This window comes from Castor canadensis, chromosome 4 (assembly GCF_047511655.1).
Source record: "Castor canadensis chromosome 4, mCasCan1.hap1v2, whole genome shotgun sequence".
Classification (NCBI taxonomy): domain Eukaryota; kingdom Metazoa; phylum Chordata; class Mammalia; order Rodentia; family Castoridae; genus Castor; species Castor canadensis.
The window spans coordinates 52,884,704-52,904,185 of NC_133389.1; the positions used below are offsets into that span (position 1 = coordinate 52,884,704).

General features: G+C 40.5%; 1 protein-coding gene and 1 long non-coding RNA gene across 7 annotated transcripts in view; one reads left to right on the forward strand and one right to left on the reverse strand.

Moving 5' to 3' along the window:
* LOC141422501 (uncharacterized) overlaps window positions 1-18,136 on the reverse strand; it is a 44,047-nt gene extending 25,911 nt beyond the window's left edge. Inside the window, exon 1 of the long non-coding RNA XR_012447106.1 lies at window positions 17,965-18,136. This is a non-coding gene — a long non-coding RNA (uncharacterized lncRNA). The remainder of the gene's footprint in view (window positions 1-17,964) is intronic.
* Window positions 1-19,482, forward strand: part of Lama3 (laminin subunit alpha 3) — a 293,352-nt gene that overhangs the window by 172,072 nt on the left and 101,798 nt on the right. For all 6 annotated transcript variants that reach the window (XR_012447103.1, XM_074070176.1, XM_074070177.1 and 3 more), the window contains 2 exons: window positions 17,494-17,638; window positions 18,215-18,355. Coding sequence is in view for 5 of the 6 variants with exons in the window: in XM_074070176.1 (XP_073926277.1) it covers window positions 17,494-17,638; window positions 18,215-18,355 (286 nt within the window). In the remaining variant the exon portion in view is untranslated. The remainder of the gene's footprint in view (window positions 1-17,493; window positions 17,639-18,214; window positions 18,356-19,482) is intronic.

The following is a 19,482-nucleotide window of genomic DNA, read 5'->3' on the forward strand; positions in this document are numbered from 1 at the left end:
TTCTCCCAAATAGAACCTCACAGTTTCTCAATGCTGCTGCTAAGGGGCAGGAGGGAAGTGATTAAATGTTTTTCAGTCAGTTAAGGCTGCACGAGATGATGAATGGGTTTTCCAAGTCATTTTAGCAAAAAGTTCTGAAGAATTTTTAATAGACCCTCCCAATCTCATGCCAATTTAATAGGCTGGAAGATTCCTAACTTCGGACCAAGCATGTTACATGGTTTGGGTCTTCCCAAACCAGAGAGCATCAACAGGAATGTAGCTAATTGACCTGTGTCACCTTAGCATTGCCCAAAACTTCAGAAACCCAATGGGATGACATATCCACTTATGACCAAAGTGGATTTGTCCTAAAGGGATCCTGGCAGATAATGTTTAAAAAGAATCATGTCATTTATTATATCACCATAAGTCTCACAAATTTCCCATTATAATTCCATTACTAATGCTGAAAAACTCCCCAAAGAATTATTTCTTTATAAAGAAATTCTCTCCGCAGATAATTTCCTAAAAGAAATGAAGAATATGTTTTGGGAGCTCTAAAACTCATGTAAAAGAAATGATCAGAAGGCTGGATATAGTGGTACATGTCTGTAGTCCCAGCTACTTGGGTTGTAGAAATAGGAGTGTCATAGTCTGAGGCTGGCCTTGACAAAAGTGCAAGACCCTGTCTGAAAAGCAAACTAAAAGCAAAAGGACTTGGGCTGTGGACTCAGGAGGCAGAATGCTTTCCTAGCAAGCACAAGGCCCTGAGTTTAATCCCCAGTACCAGGAAAAAAAAAAAAAACAAAGGAAAAAAGAAAGGAGGGAAGGGAGGGAGAGAGGGAGGAGATTATCAGCAATCTCTGGTATTTGCAATAAAAAGAAAAACACATTCTTTCTTAATTATATAAGACTCTTGGAGAAACTGTCACAAATTACAAAGTTTAAAAATTAGAATTTTCAAGTTGAAGTTGCCTATTTAAAGGTTTTAAAACTTATCATACTAAAAGAAAATTATATTGTTAGAGCTATTAATCTATTTTAAATGAATTATAAAAATAATTCTAATAAACCCCAACACTGAATCTTTATTTAGTTTAAACTGGTGTTGTTATTTTATAGATATTTGGAATAAATTCAGTTGGAACAATAAAACTTAGTTCTCTACCTGCTTTGTCATGGGCCACCTGAGGGCTCTGTGCATGTCACTTAGTCTTCCTGGGCCTCAGTTTCCTAATGTGTGAAATGAAGTTTGATTAAATCATCTTTAACCTTCTGCTCCTATTTCTTCTTCAATCTCTTATTATACCAAGACAATATTATAGAAATTATATTGTGTAAATATTGAAGAATCTATTCTCTTGGTCAACCCTATTAGATCAAGATCATAAAGATGCTTACTTTGATCAAAATTTCATTTTTATAACAACACAAATAGCAAATATGTATATTTAGTCAGGTTTAATAGCAAAGGAAAAGAAACTTTTCATCTGCTTTTAAAAATGGAAAATGCATGCCATCTGATTCTTTGAACACACAAAATCCTCAGAAGATTTTATCAGTCTGTGACAAGACCATGAATAGCTAAGGCAATACTGAGCAAAAAGAGCAATGCTGGAGGTACACAATACCTGACTTCAAACTATACAACAGAGCCATAGCAATAAAAACAGCTTGGTACTGGCACAAAAACAGATATGAAGACCAGTGGAACAGAATAGAGGGCCCAGAAATGAATCCACACAGCTATGCCCACCTTATTTTTGACAAAGGCGCCAAAAACGTACAATGGAGAAAAGATAGCCTCTTCAACAAATATTGCTGGAAAAAATGGTTATCTACCTGCAGAAAACTGAAACTAGATGTATCAACTCAAAGTGGATTAGGGACTTTAATATCCAACCCAAAACCTTGCAGTTAGTACATGAAAAACAATAGGTATAGGCAAGGACTTCCTCAGTAGAACTCCAGCAGCCCAGCAACTAAGAGAAAGGATGGACAAATGGGACTACATGAAATTCAAAAGCTTCTGCACAAGAAAAGAAATGGTCTCTAAACTGAAGAGACTACACACAGAATGGGAGAAAATATTTGCTTGATATTTGTTTGATTTACATCAGACAAAGGACTGATAATCAGAATATACAGGGAGCTCATAAAACTAAACTCCCCCAAAATCAATGAACCAATAAAGAAATGGGCAACTGAACTAAGCAGAACTTTTTCAAAGGAAGAAATTCAAATGGCCAAAAAAACCACATGAAAAAATGCTCACCATCCCTGGCTATAAAGGAAATACAAATCAAAGCAACACTAAGATTCCACCTCACTCCTGTTAGAATAGCCAGCATCAAGAACACCTCCAACAAAAAATGTTGGCGAGGATGCAGTGGGGGGTGTGGGGGGAGGAACCCTCATACACTGCTAGTGGGAATGTAAGCTAGTACAACCACTATGGAAAACAATGTGGAGGCTTCTTAAAAATCTAAACATAGATCTGCCATATGATCCAGCTGTACCACTCCTAGGGATATACCCAAAGGAATGTGACTTGGGTTATTCCAAAGGCATCTGCACACCCACATTTATTGCAGTGCTATTCAATAGCCAAGTTATGGAAACAGCCAAGATGGGCCACTACCAATGAATAGATTAAGAAAATGTGGTATTACTCTTGGGGATATACCCAAAAGGCTGTGACACAGGTTACTCCAGAGGCACCTGCACACCCATGTTTATTGCAGCACTATTCACAATAGCCAAGTTATGGAAACAGCCAAGATGCCCCACCACAGACGAATGGATCAAGAAAATGTGGTATCTATACACAATGGAATTTTATGCAGCCATGAAGAAGAACGAAATGTTATCATTCTCTGGTAAATGGATGGAATTGGAGAACATCATTCTGAGTGAGGTTAGGCTGGCTCAAAAGACCAAAAATCGTATGTTCTCCCTCATATGTGGACATTAGATCAAGGGCAAACACAACAATGGAACTGGACTTTGAGCACATGATAAAGCAAGAGCACACAAGGGAGGGATGAGGATAGGTAAGACACCTAAAAAATTAGCTAGCATTTGTTGCCCTTAACGCAGAGAAACTGAAGCAGATACCTTAAAAGCAACTGAGGCCAATAGGAAAAGGGTACCAGGAACTAGAGAAAAGGTGAGATCAAAAAGAATTAACATAGATTCCAAGATGGCGGCTAGAGCCGGCGCAGAGAATCTCCACTTCACGTTAAATGGAGAAACGAGGAGGGCCCCCGGGGCCGCCAGTGGCTGGCACCCAGACGGCTTGGGAAGACGCAGACCAAGTGAGCTTCGCGGTACCACGGTACTCCCACAAAGTACCCCTGGACAGACTGACGTCCACCCGGGGAAAAAAAGAGAAACTGAGTAATAAGCAATAAGAACAGTTAAGACACGCTGGAAAGAGGGTGGGGCGCCCTGAGCACTGAAGATTGGGAGAAGGGAATCCTTCCCGGGACTGTAAATAAACAAGCCGGGCGGGCCGGAGAGCCTCTGGCTGGAGCGGGGCACGTGCCCAGCAACCAGGAGCGGGGACGCTTGTGAGAGTGGAGGAGGGAGGAAAACTCCACAGGAGAGGAGGGAAGACCCACTTCCCACGTGAACTGTAAACAAACATGGCGGCTGGCAGGAGCAGCAGCACCGCCCAGTAAGCAGGAGCAGGAAAGCTTCTGAAAGTGGCAGTGGGAGGAAAACTTCAGAGGAGAGGGGGGAAGACCCACTTCCCACGTGAACTGTAAATAAACATGCAGGCCTGACAACGCGGGGGCAGTGTCACCTTTCCCAGTGCTTGGAAAGGGAAAAGCCTGTAGCAGAGGCTCCCGCACAGGAGAACTCTGAGAAAACAAAGCCTGTGCGAACAGATGAGTGGTAGCTCACCCCAGAGATCTGCATAAATAACGCTGCCAGCTACAGCAGGCTGAGAGCAGCAGGCAGGCAAGCCACAGTTGCAGATACCACTCTCAGAACTGTCTCCAGACGCTTTTTTTTCTTTTTCTCCCTACCTTTGATGAGAGAACAACCGAATTACACCTGCAAGCCGAAAAACTTACTGAAACTGTATTGCATTTGAACTGGGGACACTTGGTGGGGCTTTTGTGTGTGTGTGTGTGTGTGTGTGTGTGTGTGTGTGTGTAGTTTTGTTCTACTTTATGCATCCCCTTTGATGAGACAACTACAGAACAACATCTGAGGCACCAACTCCAGGACTGGAGATTGAGACGGACACCCAAATTATTAAGACTGAAACTGCATTGCATATAAACTTGGAAGTTTTTTGGTTTTTTTTTTTAATTTAATATTTTCCATTTTATTTTAATTCATTTTTATATATAGATATTTCTTTCATTTACTTATTTTTAATTTTTTTATCTTTGATTTTCAGTCCTCTCTCTGTCTCTCTAATGTCTGTTCAGCTTACTGTCGATTAGTACACTAACACTGCCTGTTTGTACCTTTGAAACTCTCTTGTCTGATACCTTGTTCTGCTTTCTCCCTCTTGTCTGTGTATTTGTTTTCCCCTTTTCTTTAACTTCTTGCTTTCCATCTCAGCTCACCCTTCCATTCTAAATATTACCATTGTTATTATTACAAGCTAGAAAATACTTAATTGCACACAGTACAGGGACAGTAACAACACCAAAGACAATGACGGGAAGACAGAAAAAACAGGGAAACCAGTTTCCCCACAGCAAAAAATTCATACAGGAACCAGAGGGGAATGAAGAGAACAGAAACTCAGATCCAGACTCCAACAAAATGAAGATAAACTATGCCAAAGGACCCAATGAAGCCCACAAGAATAATTTAAAAGAAGACATACTACAAGTACTCAATGAGAATTTTATAGAGATGATACTGGATAGGGTCAACCAAAATGTACAGGAGACACTCAAGAAATTCCAAGACAACAAAAATAGAGAATTTGAAAAAGCAAAAGAAGAAATAAAGGAAACCATAGAAGCACTGTATAAACATCAAAGTGAAAGAGAGAACACGATGAATAAACAGATAAATGAACTCAGGACAAAAATAGACAACATTAAAGAGGAAACCAGCCAGGATATGGAAAACCTCAGAAAAAAAGAAGGAAACAGAACTGCAAAACAAAACGGAAGGCAAATCCAGCAGAATAGAACAAACAGAAGACAGAATCTCAGAACTTGAAGATGAAATGGTAATTAAAGGAAAAACCAAAGAACTATTAAATAAACAACTCAAGACCTGTGAAAAGAAAATGCAAGAACTCACTGACTCCATCAAAAGACCAAACTTGAGAATCATGGGCATCGAAGAAGGAGAAGAGGTGCAAGCAAAGGGAATGCGTAATATAGTCAACAAAATAATAATGGAAAATTTCCCAAATCTAGAGAAAGATATTCCCATACAAATGCAAGAGGCCTCCAGGACACCAAACAGACCAGATCAAAACAGAACTACTCCACAACATATCATCATTAAAACAACAAGTTCAGAAACTAAGGAAAGAATATTGAAGGCTGTAAGAGAGAAAAAACAAGTAACATACAAAGGTAAACCCATCAAAATCACAGCAGACTGCTCAACAGAAACATTAAAAGCAAGAAGAGAGTGGGGTGCGATCTTCCGGGCACTGAATGAAAATAACTTCAACCCCAGGATACTCTACCCAGCAAAGCTATCATTCAAAATAGATGGAGCAATAAAAGTCTTCCATGATAAGCAGAAACTAAAACAATATGTGACCACAAAGCCACCATTACAAAAGATTCTGCAAGGGATCCTGCACACAGAAAGTGACACCCAACTTAACCATGAAAAGGCAGGCAGCACCAAACCACAGGATAAGAAAAAGCAAGACAGTAGAGAGTAACATCAAGTTAGGTACACACAATCAAACCTTCAAACAACTAAGACAACTAAATGGCAGGAATCACCACATACCTATCAGTACTAATGCTTAATGTTAATGGACTTAATTCACCCATCAAAAGACACTGTTTGACAAAATGGATTAAAAAAGAAGATCCAACAATTTGTTGCTTACAGGAGACTCATCTCACTGACAGAAATAAGCATATGCTTAGGATGAAAGGCTGGAAGAAGATTTACCAAGCCAATGGCCCCCGAAAACAGGCAGGAGTAGCAATACTTATCTCTGACAAAGTAGACTTCAAACCTACATTGATCAAACGAGATAAAGAAGGACATTCCATACTAATAAAAGGGGAAATAGACCAAAAGGAAATAATAATCATCAATCTGTACGCACTCAATGTCAACGCACCCAATTTCATCAAACATACCCTAAAAGACCTAAAAGCATATATAAACGCCAACACAGTGGTTGTGGGAGACTTTAACATCCCATTATCATCAATAGATAGGTCATCCAAACAAAAACTCAATAAAGAAATCCAAGATCTAAAATATGCAATAGATCAAGTGGACCTAGTAGATGTCTACAGAACATTTCATCCAACCTCTACACAATATACATTCTTCTCAGCAGCCCATGGAACCTTCTCCAAAATAGATATATCCTAGGGCACAAAGCAAGCCTCAGCAAATATAAGAAAATAGAAATAATACCATGCATACTATCTGACCACAATGCAGTAAAAGTAGAACTCAACAACAAAAGTAAAGACAAAAAACATGCAAACAGCTGGAAACTAAATAACTCATTACTTAATGAAGAACAGATCATCGATGCAATAAAAGAGGAAATTAAAAAGTTCCTGGAAGTCAATGAAAATGAAAACACAACCTACCGGAACCTATGGGACACAGCTAAGGCAGTCTTGAGAGGAAAGTTTATAGCCATGAGTGCATATGTTAAAAAGATTGAAAGATCCCAAATCAATGACCTAATGATACATCTCAAACTCCTAGAAAAACAAGAACAAGCAAATCCCAAAACAAATAGAAGGAGAAAAATAATAAAAATAAGAGCTGAAATCAATGAAATAGAAACCAAAAAAACCATACAAAGAATTAATGAAACAAAAAGTTGGTTCTTTGAAAAAATAAACAAGATCAATAGACCCCTGGCAAACCTGACTAAAATGAGGAGAGAAAAAACCCAAATTAGTAGAATTAGGAATGCAAAAGGGGAGATAACAACAAACACCATGGAGGTCCAGGAAATCATCAGAGACTACTTTGAGAACCTATATTCAAATAAATTTGAAAATCTAAAAGAAATGGACAGATTTCTAGATACATATGATCATCCAAAACTGAACCAAGAGGAAATTAATCACCTGAATAGACCTATAACACAAAATGAAGTTGAAGCAGCAATCAAGAGTCTCCCCAAAAAGAAAAGTCCAGGACCTGATGGATTCTCTGCTGAATTCTATCAGACCTTTAAAGAAGAACTGATACCAACGCTTCTTAAACTGTTCCACAAAATAGAAAGGGAAGGAAAACTGCCAAACACATTTTATGAAGACAGTATTACACTTATCCCAAAACCAGGCAAAGACACCTCCAAAAAGGAGAACTATAGGCCAATCTCCTTAATGAACATTGATGCAAAAATCCTCAACAAAATAATGGCAAACCGAATTCAGCAACACATCAAAAAGATTATTCACCACAACCAAGAAGGCTTCATCCCAGGAATGCAGGGGTGGTTCAACATACGAAAATCAATAAACGTAATAAATCACATTAACAGAAGCAAAGACAAAAACCACTTGATCATCTCAAAAGATGCAGAAAAAGCCTTTGATAAGATCCAACACCATTTCATAATAAAAGCTCTAAGAAAACTAGGAATAGAAGGAAAGTTCCTCAACATTATAAAAGCTATATATGACAAACCTATAGCCAGCATTATACTTAACGGAGAAAAACTGAAACCATTCCCTCTAAAATCAGGAACCAGACAAGGATGCCCACTATCTCCACTCCTATTCAACATAGTACTGGAATTCCTAGCCAGAGCAATTAGGCAAGAAGAAGGAATAAAAGGAATACAAATAGGTAAAGAAACTGTCAAAATATCCCTATTTGCAGATGACATGATCCTATACCTTAAAGACCCAAAAAACTCTACTCAGAAGCTTCTAGACATCATCAATAGCTATAGCAAGGTAGCAGGATATAAAATCAACATAGAAAAATCATTAGCATTTCTATACACTAACAATGAGCAAACTGAAAAAGAATGTATGAAAACAATTCCATTTACAATAGCCTCAAAAAAAAATCAAATACCTACGTGTAAACCTAAAAAAAGATGTGAAAGACCTCTACAAGGAAAACTATACACTTCTGAAGAAAGAGATTGAGGAAGACTATAGAAAGTGGAGAGGTCTCCCATGCTCATGGATTGGTAGAATCAACATAGTAAAAATGTCTGTACTCCCCAAAGTAATCTACATGTTTAATGCAATTCCCATCAAAATTCCAATGACATTCGTTAAAGAGATTGAAAAATCTACCGTTAAATTTATGTGGAAACACAAGAGGCCACGAATAGCCAAGGCAATACTCAGTCAAAAGAACAATGCAGGAGGTATCACAGTACCTGACTTCAAACTATATTACAAAGCAATAACAATAAAAACAGCGTGGTACTGGCACAAAAACAGACATGAAGACCAGTGGAACAGAATAGAGGACCCAGATATGAAGCCACACAACTATAAGCAACTTATCTTTGACAAAGGAGCTAAAAATATACGATGGAGAAATAGCAGCCTCTTCAACAAAAACTGCTGGGAAAACTGGTTAGCAGTCTGCAAAAAACTGAAACTAGATCCATGTATATCACCCTATACCAAGATTAACTCAAAATGGATCAAGGATCTTAATATCAGACCCCAAACTCTTAAGTTGATACAGGAAAGAGTAGGAAATACTCTGGAGTTAGTAGGTATAGGTAAGAACTTTCTCAATGAAACCCCAGCAGCACAGCAACTAAGAGATAGCATAGATAAATGGGACCTCATAAAACTAAAAAGCTTCTGTTCATCAAAAGAAATGGTCTCTAAACTAAAGAGAACACCCACAGAGTGGGAGAAAATATTTGCCAACTATACATCAGACAAAGGACTGATAACCAGAATATATAGGGAACTTAAAAAACTAAATTCTCCCAAAACTAATGAACCAATAAAGAAATGGGCAAGTGAACAAAACAGAACTTTCTCAAAAGAAGAAATTCAAATGGCCAGAAAACACATGAAAAAATGCTCACCATCTCTAGCAATAAAGGAAATGCAAATTAAGACCACGCTAAGATTCCACCTCACCCCTGTTAGAATAGCCATCATCAGCAACACCACCAACAACAGGTGTTGGCGAGGATGCGGGGAAAAAGGAACCCTCTTACACTGTTGGTGGGAATGTAGACTAGTACAACCACTCTGGAAAAAAATTTGGAGGCTACTTAAAAAGCTAGACATGGGTCTACCATTTGATCCAGTAATAACACTCTTGGGGATATACCCAAAAGACTGTGACACAGGTTACTCCAGAGGCATCTGCACACCCATGTTTATTGCAGCACTATTCACAATAGCCAAGTTATAGAAACAGCCAAGATGCCCCAGCACTGACGAATGGACTAAGAAAATGTGGTATCTATACACAATGGAATTTTATGCAGCCATGAAGAAGAACGAAATGTTATCATTCGCTGGTAAATGGATGGAATTGGAGAACATCATTCTGAGTGAGGTTAGCCTGGCCCAAAAGACCAAAAATCTTATGTTCTCCCTCATATGTGGACATTAGATCAAGGGCAAACACAACAAGGGGATTGGACTATGAGCACATGATAAAAGCGAGAGCACACAAGTAAGCGGTGAGGATAGGTAAGACACCTAAAGAACTAGCTAGCATTTGTTGCCCTTAACGCAGAGAAACTAAAGCAGATACCTTAAAGCAACTGAGGCCAATAGGAAAAGGGGACCAGGAACTAGAGAAAAGGTTAGATCAAAAAGAATTAACCTAGAAGGTAACACCCACGCACAGGAAATCAATGAGTCAACGCCCTGTATAGCTATCCTTATCTCAACCAGCAAAAACCCTTGTTCCTTCCTATTATTGCTTATACTCTCTCTACAACAAAATTAGAAATAAGGGCAAAATAGTTTCTGCTGGGTATTGAGGGGGTGGGGGGGAGAGGGAGGGGGCGGAGTGGGTGGTAAGGGAGGGGGTGGGGGCAGAGGGGAGAAATGAACCAAGCCTTGTATGCACATATGAATAATAAAAGAAAAATGAAAAAAAAAATTAACCTAGAAGGTAACACACATGCACAGGAAATTAATGTGAGTCAACTCCCTGTATAGCTATCCTTATCTCAACCAGCAAAAACCCTTGTTCCTTCCTATTACGGCTTATACTCTCTCTACAACAAAATTAGAAATAAGGGCAAAACAGTTTCTGCTGGGTAATGAGGGGGTGGGGGGGAGAGGGAGGGGGTGGAGTGGGTGGTAAGGGAGGGGGTGGGGGCAGGGGGGAGAAATGACCTAAGTCTTGTATGCACATATGAATAATAAAATTTAAAAAAAAAGAAAATGTGGTATTTATAAACAATGAAATTTTAATCAGCCACAAAGAAGAATGAAATTTTGTCATTTGCAAGTAAATGGATGGAACTGGAGAACATCATCTTAAGCAGTTAGCCAGGCTCAGAAGGCCAAAAATCACATATTCTCCTTCATATGCAGATTATAGACCTAAAACAAATGCAGTAATATTATTGGACATGGGTCACACACCCATGCACAGGAGGAATAGGGAAAGGGAAGGAAATCTGAAACTTGAATGTGGTTGATGTGCTCACTGTAGAAGAGTGAATAAAGTAATCTTAAACTGGCCGAGGCCTCTGTGGGAAGGGTACCAGAAAGTAGTGAAGAGGTCTGGCAGAGATGAACCAATGTGGGTTGTAATACACATGTACATGGAAGCAATGCTAGGAATCTCTCTGTATAGCTATCTTTATCTCAAACTAGCAAAAATGCTGTCTTATTGTCTCCTATGTTTTCTCTTCAACAAAATTGGAGAAAAAGAGGGCAGAACAGGTTCTGCGCAGAACTGGGAGGTGGGGGATGGGGGGGTGGCCCAAACAATGTATACACATGTAAGTAAATGTAAAAATGATAAAATAAAAGAAAGAAAAAAAAAGAATTTCAATAGCTACAACACTTAGAAGGCAGGACTGCATAATGAGTTTCTGCACCCAGGGCTACCTAGTAAGATCTTGTCTCAAAAATAATAAATAAAAATAAATGTAAAACATCAATAAAAAATAATAAATAAAATAAAGCAGGGATGCATCTTTAGAGCACTAAATGTCCTATGCAAAAACCTTAGGACAGTGCCTGATGGACTAAACACCTAGTAAATATTAGCTGCTGTTATTATTAGCCAAGGTCATGGCTGTCTGCTTTCGTCCCTCTGTGCTCTTTCCCTCTGAGATCTCCCATTCTGCTGTTTTCAGTCATTCACACTCTTAGACGATTCTAAGATCGATGCTCCAGCTGATCCTTGATAACTCTTTTATCCCATCCTCATCACAAATCTGCTCAACCTGGGTTCTTTTGTTGGCTCTACCTAGGTAGCCCTGAACAAGTCCCTTAAACTCTTTGAGCTCCTGTCATCTTATATATATAATAAAAGATCATTTTGGATGATATTTACCAAATTGTTCAACTCTAACCCTGTATCTGAAACCCCTGTCATTGTCTTGCCTTTCAAGCCATTTCATCTTTTGGATTAAAAAAATTCCACTTAATGGTGATGGCGTCTTCCTAGTACTCAAAGTCTGAACCTAAGTTTCATAGTAGAATAACTCATTTTAACTATAGCCCATCAGACGACAGCTTCTGGCTAGGATATAGTATCCCCTTCCCTCCACGGCTCTACCCACTGCCTGCTACCATCCCGTCTGTCTTCTTACCACTTCATGTTTGAATGACACTGATGCTCTTCTAATTGAATTTCCTTGCCTGGTCTACTCATTCATTCACTCATTCTTTCTTTTTGGCCCCTTAATCTAAGAGGAATATGCTAAGTACACAATTATACTGAGATTTAAAAATCTGTTTGCCTTTTAATTTTTGTCACTGATACATGGTACTATTAATCTATAAAACTTGAAACAATGTTGACCAGTGCATATATGTTTATAATTCTATCTTTTTGGTGTATGGATTTTTTTGTCTTTTGGTACCTTTTTTTTTTTATTTTTTTTTTTCAGGGTCCACTTTTTTTTTTATTTTTTATTTTTTTTTCATTTTTCTTTTATTATTCATATGTGCATACAAGGCTTGGTTCATTTCTCCCCCCTGCCCCCACCCCCTCCCTTACCACCCACTCCACCCCCTCCCGCTCCCACCCCTCAATACCCAGCAGAAACTATTTTGCCCTTATTTCTAATTTTGTTGTAGAGAGAGTATAAGCAATAATAGGAAGGAACAAGGGTTTTTGCTGGTTGAGATAAGGATAGCTATACAGGGCATTGACTCACATTGATTTCCTGTGCGTGTGTGTTACCTTTTAGGTTAATTCTTTTTGATCTAACCTTTTCTCTAGTTCCTGGTCCCCTTTTCCTATTGGCCTCAGTTGCTTTAAGGTATCTGCTTTAGTTTCTCTGCATTAAGGGCAACAAATGCTAGCTAGTTTTTTAGGTGTCTTACCTATCCTCACCCCTCCCTTGTGTGCTCTCGCTTTTATCATGTGTACCTTTATTTTTATTGACCAATATTATGTGTATTTATGGGTATAATGTGATGTTTCAATTCATGTATACATTGTATAATGATCAAATCAGGGTAATTAACATATATCATCTTAAACTTCCTTTCTTTATGGCAAACACATTCAAAAATCTCTCTAGCTATTTTGAGATATACAGTGCATTATAGTTAACTATATAATAATAATTTATTCCTCCTATCTAAATATAACATGTATCTGTTGACGAAATTCTCCTCATCTTTTCCTCCCCATACCCTCTTCAGCCTGTAGTAACCACACTTTTACTCTCTACTTCTATAAGATCAACTTTTTTAGATTCCACATATGAATGGGATCATATAGTTTTGACTTCTGTGCCATGCTTATTCCTTATAGCATAATGCTCTCCAAGTCCATCTATGTTAGCTGTAAGTTGCAGGATTTCTTCCTTTTTATCAATGGATAGTATTCCACTGTGATATGTACCACATTCTTTTCATCCATTCATCCACTGATGGACACGTAGGCTAATTCCAAATCTTGGCTACTATGAATAGTGATGCAGAGACATGAGGTGCAGCTGTCTCTTTGACATACCAATTTAATTTCCTTTGGACATATGCCCAGTAGTAAGACTGCTAGATCATATAGTAGTCCTATTTTTAATTTTTTGATGAACTTCCATACTGTTTTTCCTAATGGCTCTTCTGTTTCATGTGTATGGTTTTTTTTATTGCCCAAACTGCACATGATACTCGTTTGGGTACTGTGCTCATGTTGAAGGAACCCATGTCTGTGGTCCGGGGGGAACCTATACTGATCAATAATGACTGCAGCATGGCGAGGCCATGTTGTGTGGAGACACAGGGCTTCCTGTCCTTCCATCACTTCCATCACATCACTCTTTGGTCAAGAGCCTTCCTCAATTCTCCACTGTCTAATAGCATAAAAGCCAACAACTCTTCATGGCGGTTTGTCCCCTACTTACCCTAGCTTCCTCTGCTTTTTTACTTCCTCCAAACACTTTTTGCATAAATTCAGTTATCCAGCTATGACAGGCCTCTGTCTTCCTCTTCTGGTATCCTTATATGATACTTTGTCCTCCAAGGATTTTGTGCCAAAAGTACAAGCTCAATAAGAGCATGAAATGTTCTATGAATCCATAGAGATATTCTCATTTTTGCCTAAAGCAAGTTTAATGTTTAGGCATCCCGACTCCCATACCATGTCTTATTTTTCTACATCTCCAGGTTTTCAGTGAAAATGTGCTGAGGTCAAAACTGACTTATTCAACTCTGTCTTCTCCCCTTCCATGTTCCCTGACACAAGATAATTCTTGACTGAGTGAATGGATGATAGCATAGACTTTGGCTCTAGATTAAAACTGGAATTTGATAATAGTACAATATGAAGGGAGCTGCAGTATTTAATAACAGAAGGATGGTGTTTTCCACAACACATATGGATCTGGGTTTCTGTGAGCTGCTGCAAGACTCACACATGCACAGATGTTGTTACATAACATTTGGCCCCAGTCCATTGCTGTGGAGAGAGATGACTTCACTGACCTGCATTCCCAGGGCTGCCATTCTCACCTCCATGCAACAGCAGTGTAGGCAGCTCCTTGGGTAGCAAGGAGTCTTCCTGAGAAATATGCAAAATGAGGCTGACTTTCAGTCATTTTAAAAGGTGTTCAGCCAGCCTTTAAAAAGGAAGTTTCCTTTTTCTTCTCTGTTGTCATGGCACCACCAAAAACTCTTTTGATTATTTATTTCTGCACAGCATTAATAAGTCCAATAATCTACCATTGCATTACCAGGGAATATAGATATATTCTTCAGGTTCTGGTTAACCCTGGCCACTCTGCCCCAACTGAGCAGTTCCAAGGCCACTGCTCCCATCACTGCTTCCCATTTGTGTTTTCTCTTCTGCTCTGGTCCTCACAACTTCCACTTACCTGCTAAATGAGACTCAGAGTTGGGTGCTGTATGACCAGCCCTCTCAGTCCATCCCCCTTTCCAGTACACCAGCTCACAGACGTCCTGAGAGCAGTAGGCAGGCAGTCAAACACCTCCCACAGCTGCCCTCACTACAACACATTCCTGTGCCTTTGTTTGCAACCATGATGTGACAATATAACAAACAGGTTTCTGTCACCATGTACTCACCTTCCAGGTCCAGGCATAGGAACTTGATGTGAGCTGCAATATTTAGTAACAAAAGGATGGAGTTCACTCCAACAGTTCTGGGCATAGCTTTCTATGAGCTGGTGTGAGCACCCAGACATGTGCAGATATTATACAACGTTTGGCCACAAGCCCACTGCTTGCTTAGGGACACTCAGCCACATGCAGCATGTGGCCGAGGCATTTAGTGTGTGAGTTGCATGTTGGGCACCAGCATTCAGTTAATGCACCCTTGGACCAACATCCCAGACCTTGGGATGAGGTGCTTAGTTGGCACTTTGTGACAACACTGCCCCTGCATGCATGGTTTCTTTTTCTTCACTGACAGGTCAAAGAAGTAGATCTACCCATCCTAAAATCATCTCCAGAGTTGCTGTGCTGTTCTGGGGCTCCTCTTTTGATGCTGTTTACTTGGAAAGGGTCACTTGTCTTCTATTTTTTTCCATCTCTAGAGCACCGAGTTTTTGTGTTCCACCCTCAATGCTTCTCCAAAAATAGGGCCTCCTCTAGGAGCAGGCTTCGTAAGGTTTTGCTCAACTCTCTGTGTTTAGTTTACAAGAAAAGATCAGCTTTTACTAAACCGGGGGCCCAGGAGCCCTCTGATAGTGAACATAAATTGTGTGTGTGGGGGGTGGTGTGAGTGTGTGTGTGTGTTACGAACACCTCTGTGAGCAGATGGCTCATAACTTACCCAGCTTCCCAGAAGTGCCACTGGTCTCTTCACCAAGTTTCTAATCCACTGCACCTGAGGGATCACTTTAGGCAGAACATATACTCTTTACATCTGCATTCTAGGTGTGGTTCACACTTTACAGCTAGCTTGCTCTAGGTATAGTATCTAAGGATACTTTCTTCCTTATGAAACAATTTCTGCAGTGTCAGGTGGGGGAGTTGCAGGGGGGATGATGAGATGGATGGGGATAAAGAACTGACCTGACATTTGACTTGTCAACTGGTCTTGTAGCTGGATCTTTCAGCTGTGCTGGGTGGATAAAGGGTACCTATATGATTCCCTCAGCCAGTGTCACAAGTATAATCATAAAAATACTATTGTATAAGCAAAGCACTGTTCAAAGGCTTTAACATGTACTTTCTTATTTAATCCTTAAACATCCCATGAAGTGAGTATTCATAGCTCCATTTTTACAGATGAAGAAATCTAGTTATAAAAAGATTAATCTGCTCAAAATCCCAGAATCAAGATCATACGTAGTTTGCCTGATTCCAGTTTGTGATTTTTTGTTGTTGTTTGTTTTTGCAATACTGGGGATTGAACTCCACCTGAGCTTGTTAGGCAAGCCCTCTACTACTTGAGCCACATCCCCAGTCCTTTTGCTTTTAGTTTGGTTTTCAGATACTGTCGCCCACTAACTTTGCCCATGTTGGCCATGTTTGCCATGTTGTCTGTCCTCAGACTGTGAGCCTCCTACCTCTGCCTCCTGAGTAGCTACAATTACAGGCATGCTCCACCATGCCCATCCCCAAGTTTGTGTTCTTAATCAAGTTAAAAAATCCTTTATCTAGTTATAGGCAGGTGACTGCCAAAGGCAACCAACTTCAGCTATGGGACACAGTGACAGAGGTACCACAGGCCATTACACAGTTCTGCTTCCTCTCCTTGTGGAGAGGAAGAATTCTCAAGGCTTTCCTAAGCCTTTTCTGTCCACCTGGTGCTTCTGTTTATGTGCTTCTCACGGATGACTCAGAGCTGCCTGTGGAGTCTTCTACTGAGCTCTGACACCAGCAAGTTCTGCCTGTTGGACTTCCCCTAATGTCTGTCCTTACTGTTATCTTCCCTACAACGTTTTCTGTCCTATACCACTCATCCCTTTATGCTTGGCCTCCCATGGGGCCCCAGGATCCACTCCACCACCAGGCAGGAAACCTTGCAGTCTTACTTGCCTTAACAGCTTCACCCCCAAATAGTTTTGGAACCCATCCCTCCTCTCTATCCTGAATCCCTCTGCCTAAATTCAGCCTCTTTCCTCTCTCCTGACCTGACAGCCTTCTGCTGGAATCTCTCTCCTCAACTTTATCCTTCAACACCAGTCCAACCATACCCTTTCCTCTTTGTACCTCTCCATGACAGCAGTACCTGGTTTGAAAGCCAGGTACCACACACTGTCCCTCTTAAGAGGAATCATTCAATAACTTGCAAAGATAATGTGTCTTGTATGTCAGGGCTGGATTAGAACCCCGGCTAATTGGTCTTCAGTGCATTTGTGCTATGCCACATGGGACAGGGTCCTGCCCCTCCCTGGCATGATTGAGCTCCCATCCACTTTTGCAGAGTCACAGATCAGCAGTCCCTGCTGAGGCTCTGGCCTCAGAAGTAGCACACTTGAGTTCCCTGCATATACTGCTGGTCTTCCTGCTCTTGTTTCTTCTCTCTGGAAACACCAGCCCTCCTTCCTACCCTACAACACTGTCCTTTAAGGCTCAGCTTAGATGTCACCTCCAGGGAAATAGGTGTCTCCCAGGGAAAGTGGTGACTCTTCTGGGCTGGATGGGCTGCTTGTACTCTGGACCCACTTAGACCCTGTATGTACATTGTTGTCATTTTAAAATAGTGCATGGAAAGATGATGGGATTGTCATTTCCTTTGCTTCGGGTACAGATGCAAGCCAAGAATCACAGGGCAGCAGTGTGACCAGTGTGCTCCTGGGTTCTACCAATTCCCCAAGTGCATTCCATGCAATTGCAGCAGAGATGGAACTGAGCCTGGAGTGTGTGACCCAGGGACTGGGGCTTGCCTCTGCAAGGTAAGACAGATGGTGCAATGTTGGGGGCACTGCCACTAGTCAGAGAAAAGCTCTTCCTATTTGAGTCAGCACATAAAAGAGTGGGAAATAGGACTGACCCTTGATAGATGTCTGTGATATGCATAGCACTTTATAGTCATGATCTCACATCATAGAAATAATTAAAAGGAAAGACTCCTCTGTCCTTTGAGAGATGTGCCCTGTAGTTGCAACAGAGAGAGCTGAGCCTGCCGTGTGTGACCCAGGGACTGTGGTCCCTTGAGACCCTCTTGAGTTTCTGATAACAGGGATAGATCCTCTCCAGAAAAATCAATAGGAACTCTTACCTACAGTATCCAGCGGTCTGTAGAGTCCCTACGCCTGTTTCTGGACCATAGACCCCAACTTATCCTCCCTGCTCCAAGGGCTTCTACCAGGTTGTTCCCAGCAGTTGTTTCCAGGTGGAGATGAGTGGGGCAAATTGCTCTCCCCATGCTGCGAATCTCTGTTGTGCTGTTCTCTAACTTCAAGATGCCAAAAGTGCATTTATAACATTTAGGGAATTCTCTTTTCCATTTGTGTGTATTGTATCAACAGGAAAATGTGGAAGGCCCAGAATGCCACACGTGTCAGGAGGGATCATTCCACTTGGACCCAGCCAATCCCAAAGGTTGCACCAGGTGCTTCTGTTTCGGAGTGAATCATCACTGTCATAGTACATATAAGCGAAGAGCTAAGGTATGCAAGGAATGAGGGTCTTTGGGCTTTTACTTAGTACTCTTGAATGAAGCAGGAAATGAACTGGCATGAAGCCGTGTGAAAACTTTTTACTTATTGATTGGTTAAAATGATTGTTGTTGCCCTCACTGTTTCTTGGCCTGCAGTGTTTTCTCCATGGTCATCCTCATGATTGTAACTCAACTAATCAGATCTGATCAAATGTCACATGCTCAGAGGTCCTTCCTTCACTGCCCTGGTCCTTCTGTGTTCTTACCCTCATTTTCTTCACAGCATTTAGCATTCTCTGATGTATTATATATTTCATTTTTAAATTTACCATCCATCTCCCTCCACTAGTAGAAAGTGAGCTTCAGTATATCCCCAAAGACTAGGGACAGGATCTGGGACATAATAAAAACCAAGCAAATTCTTATTACATGAATAGAGTTTGTTAGTCAGCTTTCCTCTACGACAGCAAAATACCTGAAATAATCTATGTAAAAAAAGGAAAGGTTTATTTTGACTCACAGTTTTGGATGTTTCATCCCATAGTTGGTTACCTTCATTGCTTGTGCTGTGGTGAGGCAGCTGAGGCAGTTCACCATGTTAAGAGGCATGATGATGCATATCTGCTCACTTCATGGCAGCCTGGAATCAAGAGAGAGGAAGAGGAAGGGACTGGGGATCCCCATATCCCTGTCAATGGAAAACTACCAATAGCCTAACTTCCTCCCACTAAAGCCCCATCTTTTATAGGTTCTACCACCTCCCAATAGTGCCAAGTTGGGGAGCCAAGCCTTTAACCTATGGACCTTTGGGAGACACTTAAGATTCAAACTACTGCATTTGTTTTCTCCCTTAAAAGAAAACCCTATTTTTATGCTCATAACACTGCTGAAACCAAATGTGTGGAGCAATTCTTCAATTTTCTTTCCAAATACCAAGTGCAGATCTTACAATTTAGTTTGATTTTCACATTGTTGACCTAGAGGTAACATTAGACCTCACAGGCTCAGTACCACAAGACTGCCCCCAGTTCAAATGCCATATGAGAGTCTTATGCCTCCTTATGGTATTTCTGTCCAACTTGCCTCCAAATGTGGGGTTCCTGAAATCCTTTCCTCAGGTTTGATACTTTGTTGTAA